The sequence below is a fragment of the Gossypium hirsutum genome, chromosome A01 (genome assembly GCF_007990345.1).
Source record: "Gossypium hirsutum isolate 1008001.06 chromosome A01, Gossypium_hirsutum_v2.1, whole genome shotgun sequence".
NCBI classification, from domain to species: Eukaryota; Viridiplantae; Streptophyta; class Magnoliopsida; order Malvales; family Malvaceae; genus Gossypium; species Gossypium hirsutum.
In genome coordinates this window covers 101,544,598-101,555,396 of record NC_053424.1, presented here as the reverse complement: position 1 = coordinate 101,555,396, position 10,799 = coordinate 101,544,598, and the positions used below count along the sequence as shown (strand labels likewise).

The following is a 10,799-nucleotide window of genomic DNA, read 5'->3' as shown; positions in this document are numbered from 1 at the left end:
TTATATATTTTAAAATATATATTCAGAATACGTATTTTGATGAATTTTGGATTTTTAAGGGTATCACGTCATCAAAACCACATGTGTATAAAAACGTTAAGTGGATGTGCCCCATTTTTTTTAGCACTATTCACTCAGATTAAAATAGATAAGGGAGGGATAGCTTAAGTACTAAAATTTTAAAAAAATTAAAAAAATTATAAAATTATTTTATATATTTAAAAATTATTAAAAGAATATATATTTTTTAATTTTAAAATTTTAAAAATTCTCATTATACTTTTAAAATTTTTTGAAAATTTTAATTAAATTTTCTTAAAATTTTTCATTAATCTCACAAAAATTTTAGTTAGACATTTATTTTTATTAAAAAAATTCTCAATAAACTACTAAATTTTTGAAAATTTTATTAGACCTTTAAAACTTAGTCTCAAAATCCACAAATGAAGGGTTAAAATAATTATTTTTGTAAAATTTGAGAGTAAAATAAATGGCAAAGAGAAATTAGGCGTTAGAAAGATCTACCTTAAAATTTGAAAAAAAAAAATCATTTCTTGAAACAGCTAGTTAAGCTAAGCTTCTATTATTTCAAAATTTCCATAAATCCTGTTGAAGCTGATTTATGGACCAGAAAATTTCCAAAGGCTTCTCTCTCTCTCTCTCTCTCTTTGCGATCTTGACTAATCATACAAGACTCCGGAGCTCGCAGTGCAATAATGGATTTGAATCCCTCCACTTTGTGTTGCCAATCTGCCATTCCTCATTCTTACTTGCTTGTGTATATCATACCAAATTAAAGAAAGTCCAGCTTGGCCTTATGTTTGTTTGTGTCTCCCCTCTCGCCCACCTCACCAATTTAACCCCATAAAACGTGTCTCATGTTTCCTACACAAAGCAACCCTCTTGGTTTGTATGGTCAGAATCCATTAATCCAAAGATCTAACACAACCCATTCTCACTCACCATCTTTAGGTTTCCATTTATGCTTTAGCATTCATTAGAGGGACCATTCATGCATGCAGCGATCGGTCATGGTTTAACTGATGGTTTTCAAACCCCTTTCAATCTCAAAACTTCTTATCTCCTGAAGATGAGGTGAATCTATTGTTTGGATTTCTTATGCTCTTTTGGCCCTTCACTCAGATATCTCTGGATAACAGTCGCCCTACCCAATTTTGGTTCTTCTATATAAATCCACCTATCCTTCCCTTTGTACCTTTGTTTGCACTTCATTTTCTTTTCCTATTTTTCCCCTTTTGGCTCTCCATCCCCTAATCTATTTTCTCTTCTTCTTTTGGCATTTCTATTCGTTTTGTCCATTTCTGTTATAGAAAAAAATGATATACTGTCACAACTACAACCATGTTATTCCTTGTCTTCATTGCCACCCACATAGCTACATTAGGATGGTAAGTGAAATCTCTTCCAACTTTCTTTGCTATTCACGTTTTCAAGTCGAAAACAATAGTACTGAAACCTGCAGAATCGTCAAGTTGGAGTTTATTATGACTAGTACTGTTTTTTTGGTTTTTCATGGGAAAATTTGCAGGTTCAACATCTGATCGAGAGATGTTTGCTGCTTTACATGAACCGACAACAATGTGTCAAGGCACTGGCAAAGTATGCAAGCATTCGGCCGTGCATTACAATTACAGGTGATAAAAGAATGCAACATATTATACCATATATGATCAAATAATTTGGGTATTTAAACGTTTTAATATTAATGCATTTGATAGTGTGGAGAGAGCTAGAAAAGGAGAACAAGGACTTCTTTGAAGCATATTTTCAAGCTCTCTCTCCCTACAGGCCTTTTATGGGTAAGAGTTATTAAGCATGTGCTACCCCACACATTCCATATATGTTACCATATTCAAAGACTGAAAGTTGGGTATATACTTTTAGAAATCAATATATATTCATAGAGATGCAATTACAAGTGTTTCGTTTTCGATTTTCCTGGAAGGTACATTCGAAGGAAACCGAGTTATGAAAGGAAGAATCAGTACTGGAAGTGAATGACAAATTCACAATTAATTGTTGCTGAACTGTGTCTATATTCCAAGGTAAGCTAGAAATAGAATGTATAAAATTTTCCAACTTAATTAACTCCAACACATGCTAACTTAACAGCTGCAAAATGTATATATAATCATAAGTTTTTTGCTTAAAAGTAAATTAACTCAAGCATGATGATTCAGACATGCAGAACTTTGAGAAATAGCAAATTTAGATATATTTAGCACTAGCTAAAGTACCAGAAGTAGCAGTAATAGTAAACTTGGAATTTCTCTTAAGAAAACTAAAGTGTTTTTTTTTTTTTTTTTGGAAGACAGTCATATCTAGTACAGACTTGCAGTGAAGACTTCATTCCCAAGAGCATCTCCCAGAAAAGGGCATATGATTTTGAAACCTACCTTTATATATTACATATATTCATGTATCAGTAGCCCTAAAGGAGTTAATAGTTTGTGGAAGAAATTTTATACTAATAAAATTAATTAGGGATAGAATTAATTGTTCATCACTTCACTCAAATGGTGACTTGGTCCATATGGAATTCCTTGCGGCTTTTCTTTCACGGAAATCATTGCCTTGTATGTGAACCTGAAATTTGTCACAACAGAAAGTCATGCAACCCTTTTCTGTCGCATAAATTACCCCAAACATTATGAAGCTAAAGAAGTCTTAACAGTATGTTCAAGTGTCCTTAAATAGCTAACTTATTAATTTCTTTTCTACATGTAATAATTGAACTGCAAGAAAAGGACTACCCTATAGCTATCCTCAGTTTGAGTAATGACCCTTTATAATTATTGAATTACTGTTGCCTGTAAGCTTATTTACCATAAACTTCTTTCTTAGTATGTATAAGAATCATAAGGCATGAAGAAGAATAAGCATGCATGCAATGTCACAAATTTTCTGTCATTAATTAATGATGTATTATCCCTATAGTACCATGTGATGGCTTAAAGAGTACAGCTAACTAATTATGTCAATGATTGATGCAAACTCCATAAACGATCCCATAAAGTTCAATAACATGAGGAATTGCTACATGACTCGCAAGTACAGTACTTTTTTTACAGCTCTAAATAGTTAAAGCTAGCTAGATGTACTTGTAAAAGGATTAAAATTATAAAATTTTTAGGATGAGAGAAAAGCTAACCTCAGTAGCCTCTACGTTCCATGACGCCTCTCCCTCGTCCCGCTCACAACTCACTCCTTCTCCTTTGTTGTGCTTGTGAATGGGAGGAAAGTGGGCCCACTGAAATATTAAGACATATATATATATATTACAAAACATATGCTGGAAAGCATGGGTTTGTCTTGTTGATTCTTTTGGGTGTCTGAAACATACATTTTTTGCAGCAGTGCTGAAGGCTTCTTTGTGCGGAATGTTGGGATTTTGAGTTTTCAGTCTCCTGATCTCTTCTCTGCCACCAAGAATGAATGAATCTATATATGATAAATGTACTAAGTCAAAGAAAAACTTTTTTTTTTTGGTTTTTCTATAAACGTAGATGGGGGGGTCTTATTACTTGATGAAGCGATTATAAGCTGATGGAGCTCTTTGCCTCTTCTCTGGCGCTGTAAAATTGGACTAAACTAGTATTAGAATTGGAACGATGAAACAGTTCTCCCTTGTGTTACATCCAAGTTTTAAAATGGAAAGAAAGAAAGGACGCACGCTTGTTGACTGTGGGATTCACACGGACTATATCTTCTTCTCCATTATCGGAAGAGCTCATCAACGATGGGCTGCGCCTGTCTGAGGTCTTCCTATGGCCACCCACTTCTTCTGAAACTGCTTCTTCTTTTGGCTGATTGACAGAAGCTCACATATGGTATATAATATGATGTTAATGAAACTGATAATCATCTATAGTTAAGAAAGATAGACATCGATTAATCAAATTGGTGACATGCTAATATAACCTAGTAGTGACCATATATTATCGACATACAAGCTGTTGATTAACATATACTTATACCTCATCATCATGAGCAAAGGAAGCTAGAAGGTGCAGTGGGACAAACGAAGCTTTCATCATATTAACTGAGAGAAGGCTTGTGCAGTGCCCACATCTCACTGTCACCACCATGGACAAGCTGTTACATGGGACACTTACCTGCAATATTTCAAAAGCCAAATTATCAGAAGCTGGAGAGAGAAAAGACTTTAACGCATGCATATATAGTGTGGGAAAAACATTCTTTTTTTCTTTTACCAGTAAAATGGTAGTGCAGAAACCACATTGTACATAACAAATCTGCTCAGTGAGATCAAAGAGATGATTCAGTGTCGACATTTTCTTCTTTGTTGATGTTAGTTTGTCTGTTTCTGAGAGTTTGTGTGTGAGGAAGTGAGGGGGAGAGAGAGAGAGACAATGAGGATGATGTGGTGGGCTTTTGATATACATGGGAGGTGGGATTTATAGATTGTACAGAGACTCTAATTACAAGGATATTACCTTTCTTTAGTTATATCTTATACCACTTAATTCCTTAAGCATTGTGCTTTCATTATTGTTGCTAAACAAATTTAAACAAAGTACATACATTCGTGGAACAATAAATGATATTCAAATATGGCAGATCTTTGTTGTTGCGGCAGATTAAAATATGTGGTTAATGCTTAAATTCACGATAATAAATTGTACTAACTTATGATGGAAAAATTTTTATATAATAAATATATTTATAAAAAATTGATGTAAGAATTAAAATTTAATTGAAATAATAAAATAAAAATAAGTGACGAGTTCAAATTTTATTATATGAGTTTATATTTTTCTTTTTTTAAATATAAAAATATAAAAAAACAAAAATATCCTCAAAATTATAATCTGTCATATGTACTTAGATTTTAATTTTTAATATAATCAAAGGACATGGGACAGCATAACAACTCATTTGTGAAAAAACAAATTTTGAGTGTATAAAATAATAATAAATTATAAAATTCATAGATAAATTTTAGGATGACAATGGAACGAGAGATGACAAATATTAGTATAAATCTACCACCACTTTATAGTTAATATGCTCTCCTCCACTATCCACTTCGCTCCACATTGGATGTATAATTTTAAAAATCACTATCACTTTATCCATATTCGTCTTACCCCACTCAGTTCTGTGTCAATTTAATTTTTACTATTTATATTTAATATTATCATTTTTTAGTGTCAAATAAATATTTAAACATAATGTTTCAAAAAATGATAAAATATAATAACAAAATAATGAATGAGTTGAGACAATATAGGCAATTATCATAATCACTTCATATCTACTTCGTATCTACCTTTTTTAAAAAAAAAATTCTACTCCAAAATTCAGTATATAATCACTCATGTGCTTTACAATTACAATGATGCAACTGTAAGTTAAATATTTGAATATTTATAAAAAAGAAAAAATAAGAGACTAGCATTTCCCCCAGTTATCATCTCTCCTAGAAAATAATAGAAAAAGAAAAGAAAGAAATACCATTTCATGTTCTGACAAAAGTAGTCCTCCCAAGCTTGTCAACGTTGTGATTCACACAGAGTTTTAATTAAATTGCTAAAAACAATCGCAAGCTTCAACCTTGGTGTGTGGCATTTGATGTTAGCCAATTCCATTAAAAGGATGAAAAAGGGACATAGTGACTAATGGTTTTCATGTGTTGTTTTCTGTAACATTTACTCTCTAGTTCAGGGCAAGAGGCTTTTTTTTTTTTTACCATTTAAAAGAGGAGGGGAAGTTTCTAGAAGAGTGTATGGAGAAGGAAAATGGGCATCTCAGGTTTTGTCTTTCCTCAAACAAGGTAAGTTTGATTGAGATAATGAGCAATGCCCTCACTTCCCTACTTTCCACTGCTGTCTTTGTTCTTGTTATTTGCTTTGCATGCACTACCATCATCCTTAATGCTCACATTTATTTCCCCATTTTCCATTTCACCTTGCTTTCACTCTCTTGTTGACTGTCTCACCCATGTGCTCCCTGTGATGTCCCCACCATCCATACTTCATATATGGAAATGTCAATACAGCATCTTCAAATCATCAAGACTCTCAATGCTTCCTATAACTTTAGTATAATTTTCATATGCTTTCAATTTTTAACCATTTTGGGATAAACCCACTTTAATTGATGGATCCATACGTGCACCCACACCCATTTCATCTTCCATTTTTAAATTAATAAAACAGTTAACCCTATCACTTAAACATATGCAATACCGCATAGTGCAATGTCTGCCAAAACTAACATCATATATAAACTTTTATGTAAACCTTTGTCGACATCCTTCCTAATTCATGATGCAATTCTTGATGTTTTCAGATTAGTTACAGCTTTCTTCACCATACAATCATAATCCTATTTTATTTTCGGTTTTTAAACTTGCCTAAAAATATTTAAGTGGTATTTATTTATTTTTTTAGTTGACATCCTAATTTATATTCCGTTACACACATTGTTCCAATTTGTCAATAGTATTACTTTTTTAAGGATTAATATGTAGTTTGCTCCATGAATTTGTTTAAAAAATACCTAGTTGATCCTTGTACTTGTCCAAAAAATTATATTTTTTTAAAAGTAATTTACATTTTCTAAAAGATTTACAATTTTTTAATTTATATCTATCACATGTCATACTAAGAGGCCGCCACATGTTACTAGTAGGATTGACCATCGGTGTAACGTTAGCATTTGTTAGTGCGGAGATACCAACCTGAGTGATGGAATACAAATTTAAATACCAAGTAAATAAAAAAATTTGGAGTACTAATTAAATACTTTTGGAAAAATTCATAGGAAAACCACATAATAACCCTTTGTTTTGGTATTAAAAGATGGAGGTTTTGGCAAATCAATTAAGTGGTGCGTGTGGTAAAAGCCTGACGATGATCAGAATATCAGGATGTACTATTGTTTTGTTGGTATGGGAAGACCTAACAGTCATGGATTATGTCAAAATTCATCAATGGAATTTGTTGGATTGTTGGTTCAAGGGGTGACCATTCATGCCTGGGGCTGACTCACTTTCTAGAACATAGCAAAGAGATGGGATAGTTTATAAAGATAGGCAAGATTCCTGGTGTTCTGTGAAAGGAAATATACAGACTGTTCCAAGCTTTTTTGAATTGCATAGAGGATATTATCAATTTACAACCAGGGAGGGAAATGGGCCTGGGTTAAAATAAGTTTATGGAGACGAGGAATCCAGAGAAATGTGGGCCTAGAACTTGGAAATGTGGGAGATTAATTGCTGCTAAAAGGGGGGTATTGAGCAAGCCCAAACAGATTGGTTAGATCATGTTAAGCCATGAGTTTTGTATAGGTTATTTGTGAATGCCTAAATTAGTGATTGTGGTGGCGTTGACTATTGGGAAGTGGTTTCAAAATGATTATTGTATCATGGAATGTGAGGGGGATTAACTTAGTGGCATCAGTTAGAAGATAGTACAAAAATTGGTTGGGGCTGATATAATTTTCTTCTAGGAAATGAAGCTATGTAGTTATGTCGAGTGGAAGTAAAACATGCTATGGCCAAACGGTCATTATGACTGTATTGGACGGTGAACTGAAGGTACAACAAGGGCTTTAGTCGTTTACTGCCATTATGGGATTGGTGCTACTTTAGAAAGGAATATAGGTCTATTTTGGTGAAAAGGTGATGATATTGTAAAATTTCCTAGGTTGTAGGTAGTGTTATTTTGAGAAAAATATAAATGGATTTTTCAAAGTAAATAAAATTTTATTTATCAATGACAGAAGAGAAGGTAGTTGGATATGGGAGAAAATTGAAAAAGCTTACATGTTGAGAGATATTAAACCGAGATATAGATTATATTGTAATCTTGTGAAAAATATAGGGTTAAAGTGTGAAATTTAAAATATAAAAGGATAAAATTAAATTAGTGGAAAAAGGAACAAAATATTTTTTTGAAAATAGATAATTATGGAATTTTCAAATAAGAAAATTAGAAATATTTATGCATGTAAATGAATTTGATGGGAAATTGATTTTTTTTATTAATTATACTATTTAGATTTTTTTATGGAAAGTTTCTTCTCACCTCACAAACGAAGGAGAAAATTTTAATATATGAGATGTGAGAATTGACTGGCGATAATCACAATGAATCGTAAATAAAGAGAGAAAAATAGAACATACAGAATTTTACATGAAAATTTTTTGGAAAAAAAATTATGGGCAGAGGAAAAGAAAATTCAACATGTCGAATTTGAATATACAAGAGAAGTATAGACTATGTTTATTTATAGGTTTATAAAACTATATTCTAATCAAAATTTAATAGAAGTAATACAGTAATGTTAAAACACCTCATTCTAATCAAATATCAAATAGAGGAAGAAACTTTTATTCGAATTCTATGTGTGCTGCTTGTACCATATTATAGAGTACCCCAGTCGGCCTTCGCATTCACATATTTTCCCATCTTATCATTTATATTTTATTTTAACAAAAATTTAAATCACGATAATTTTATAATCTATTTATACTATCATGCTTATCTCAATCGATAGTGGATGAAAGTGGTTTGATTATATATATTTTATGTTATTGCAACCCATAAAGACCATCAAAAGCTTAAAGGAAGACCAAAATCATAATATCTGGAAATGAATTATATATTATCTATGAATGAGATTGTGATCAGATTTTGTATGATTTTTATATTTGGAGTGTGTCACTAAATGCAAAAAGAAAATACCCCACTTGTTCTCGGACACGTCCCTTTTCATGGATAAGATTGAAGGGTGAAATGTTCCATAAAATTAATGGCACCAACTTAACATTCTTTTTTTTTTTTAAATTTTACATTATAATATGGATTTAATTATAAATTATATAATATATATAGAAATAACATATGAATTTAGATCTTGATTGTTTGAATTCCAACTTAACACATATTTCAATCGAATTTAAATATTTTCATTTGAAAATGTTGGGTAAATTTGAACAGAAAATTTAACCCTTAAATTGATTTTATTATTTAAACAGGGAAAATTGATAAACAATAAATTTTAGAAATATGAAAATGAGAAATTTTTTATATAATATTATAAATTACCGAACATAATATATCTAAGAAATTTCATCCCACAAAATGTCATCAAATTAATAAGTGCATAGTTCTTAATTTTGCAATAAAAGAGACATAAGCAACTTTTTTCTTTGCCAGAAGCAATCTTTCATGTTGGTGGTGAAGGATGAAGATGGCATTTCTACTTAATTAAAAAATATAAACGAAAATGATATCCTTGTAAATAACCTCAGATAAAAAGCTTTTTTTTTGTTGTTTTGATGATAAATCTACTGGTTGACTCTTAATTTCAATAACTCCTATCAAATAAATATCTAACCAATAATAAAAATTTTAAACCTCTACAACCTCAAATATAATATAAATATGACATTTTGGGTACCAGAAATGCGGTGGTCCCATGCACCCCCGAATACAACAAAAATGCGACCAGCATTCCAAATTTTGTATCCATATGTGGTCATTATTTTAGTAATAAATGGAAATAACTACTTTTTTTTATTAATAAAAAATATTATTTATATTAATTACAGTAGTCCAAATATTATACATTGATTGATACATGCGTAATGTTAAAATATATAATTACTTTTACTGTTGATGGTAATAAATATTTCTGATTTTGGTGGTTCTCAAATATGAGAAAGGATCATACTCAATTTTGTAGTTAAAAAATGATTATATCAAATATGGAAGAGAATAACCTTAATAGAAATGAGCAATGGAAGTTCTCACTTCTTTCTTCTTATTTTCTTTTTCATTATCGGCAAATAGTCATTACCATTAGAGTAGAAAACTATTATATTTTATATCATTTTTCCATAGTTATAATAGGTAAAAGATTTGATAAAAATAAATACATTATATAAGTAGTGATCTAATTATAAAAAAAAATCGTTTTATGCACCCAAAATAAAAAGATTGTAATTTAAGCACTTACGTTATATAGTTAAGTCATTTTGGTTTGTCCAGGCAAGCTAACTTGACAGTTAAAAAAATTGGTATGATAACAAATTTTTTCTCAAATTTTATATATTATGTTGATTTAGTCATAATTTTTAAAAAATAACAATTTTTAAAAAATAACTCTCAAATTTTAAAATATTCTCAATTTGATCCTAATTCTAAAAGAATTAAAGAAATATATAAAATACATAAATATTTTTAAAAATATATAATAAATTTAAATTTTATAGTAACATTAATATTAAATATAAAAAAAACCCTCCCATCCCATCCCATTCGACCCCATCCCCCTCTCTCTCATTCTTCTCCTCATCCATTGAACCTCTTTTCATCATTGTCTCTCCCCCTACCCCTGGCCATAGGTCTCGGTTCCCTGCCTTATCGGCTCTTACGATGTGAATAGAGTCATAATCCTAGTTCAAATTTTATCCAATTGCTGCAGCTAAAACCACCAACCTTCTTGATTTCCTTATCAGATGCCATGACCTTCAAACAACAGATCCAATTTCTGCAACTAAAACTGTGGTCGAGGTGGGGGAGCCCCTTTCCCCTACTGCCGTTGTATAAAATTTTTCAAAATATGTGTCTAATTTTCTTTTTTTATTCTTTTATGTTCTTTTTCAATTTTTAAACTTATCTTCTTCTCCAAAATTTTAGATCACTTGTTTGAATTTCTAAAAGAACGAATAATTTATATATAATATAATTGCCTCCAAAGAAACATGAAATCCCGATACAAAAAGTTCATTTCCTTTCTTCGAA

General features: G+C 30.9%; 2 protein-coding genes across 8 annotated transcripts; one reads left to right on the top strand and one right to left on the bottom strand.

Annotated features, from left to right (window-relative positions):
• The first annotated feature begins 611 nt into the window (after positions 1–611).
• Positions 612–3,703, top strand: LOC107917017 (uncharacterized). 4 transcript variants are annotated; one of them, XM_016846406.2, is made up of 5 exons: positions 612–1,409; positions 1,550–1,655; positions 1,740–1,820; positions 1,967–2,066; positions 3,379–3,703. In XM_016846406.2, exons 1-4 carry the CDS (start codon positions 1,338–1,340, stop codon positions 2,020–2,022), a joined length of 315 nt encoding a protein of 104 aa, XP_016701895.1. In that variant the 5' UTR covers positions 612–1,337; the 3' UTR covers positions 2,023–2,066; positions 3,379–3,703. The 4 variants fall into 4 exon arrangements, with proteins under 4 accessions (XP_016701895.1, XP_016701892.1, XP_016701893.1 ...); XM_016846403.2 differs by having other exon boundaries at positions 630–1,409; positions 2,333–3,703; XM_016846404.2 differs by lacking the exon at positions 3,379–3,703 and adding an exon at positions 2,337–2,524 and having other exon boundaries at positions 630–1,409.
• On the bottom strand, positions 2,451–4,501 carry LOC107917500 (axial regulator YABBY 4). Of its 4 annotated transcripts, XM_041110896.1 has the most exons (7): positions 4,236–4,499; positions 3,999–4,136; positions 3,695–3,827; positions 3,546–3,594; positions 3,365–3,440; positions 3,173–3,271; positions 2,451–2,607 (listed from the first exon to the last, which is right to left on the bottom strand). In XM_041110896.1, exons 1-7 carry the CDS (start codon positions 4,425–4,427, stop codon positions 2,530–2,532), a joined length of 765 nt encoding a protein of 254 aa, XP_040966830.1. In that variant the 5' UTR covers positions 4,428–4,499; the 3' UTR covers positions 2,451–2,529. The 4 variants fall into 4 exon arrangements, with proteins under 4 accessions (XP_040966830.1, XP_040966814.1, XP_040966835.1 ...); XM_041110880.1 differs by having other exon boundaries at positions 3,999–4,497; XM_041110901.1 differs by lacking the exon at positions 2,451–2,607 and having other exon boundaries at positions 3,365–3,462; positions 4,236–4,501.
• Between the last annotated feature and the right edge of the window lie 6,298 nt (positions 4,502–10,799).

What these genes read in the sequence shown, in the direction of transcription:
- LOC107917500 (XM_041110880.1), bottom strand. Translation starts at nt 4,427, where the DNA reads ATGTATATCAAAAGCCCACCACATCATCCTCATTGTCTCTCTCTCTCT. An exon ending in GCTTATAATCGCTTCATCAA is followed by an intron (nt 3,441 to 3,545) that starts GTAATAAGACCC and finishes TCTTGGTGGCAG; the next exon opens with AGAAGAGATCAGGAGACTGA. An exon ending in TCAGCACTGCTGCAAAAAAT is followed by an intron (nt 3,272 to 3,364) that starts GTATGTTTCAGA and finishes TTAATATTTCAG; the next exon opens with TGGGCCCACTTTCCTCCCAT.
- LOC107917017 (XM_016846406.2), top strand. Translation starts at nt 1,338, where the DNA reads ATGATATACTGTCACAACTACAACCATGTTATTCCTTGTCTTCATTGC. An exon ending in GCCGTGCATTACAATTACAG is followed by an intron (nt 1,656 to 1,739) that starts GTGATAAAAGAA and finishes TGCATTTGATAG; the next exon opens with TGTGGAGAGAGCTAGAAAAG. An exon ending in TCCCTACAGGCCTTTTATGG is followed by an intron (nt 1,821 to 1,966) that starts GTAAGAGTTATT and finishes TTTTCCTGGAAG; the next exon opens with GTACATTCGAAGGAAACCGA.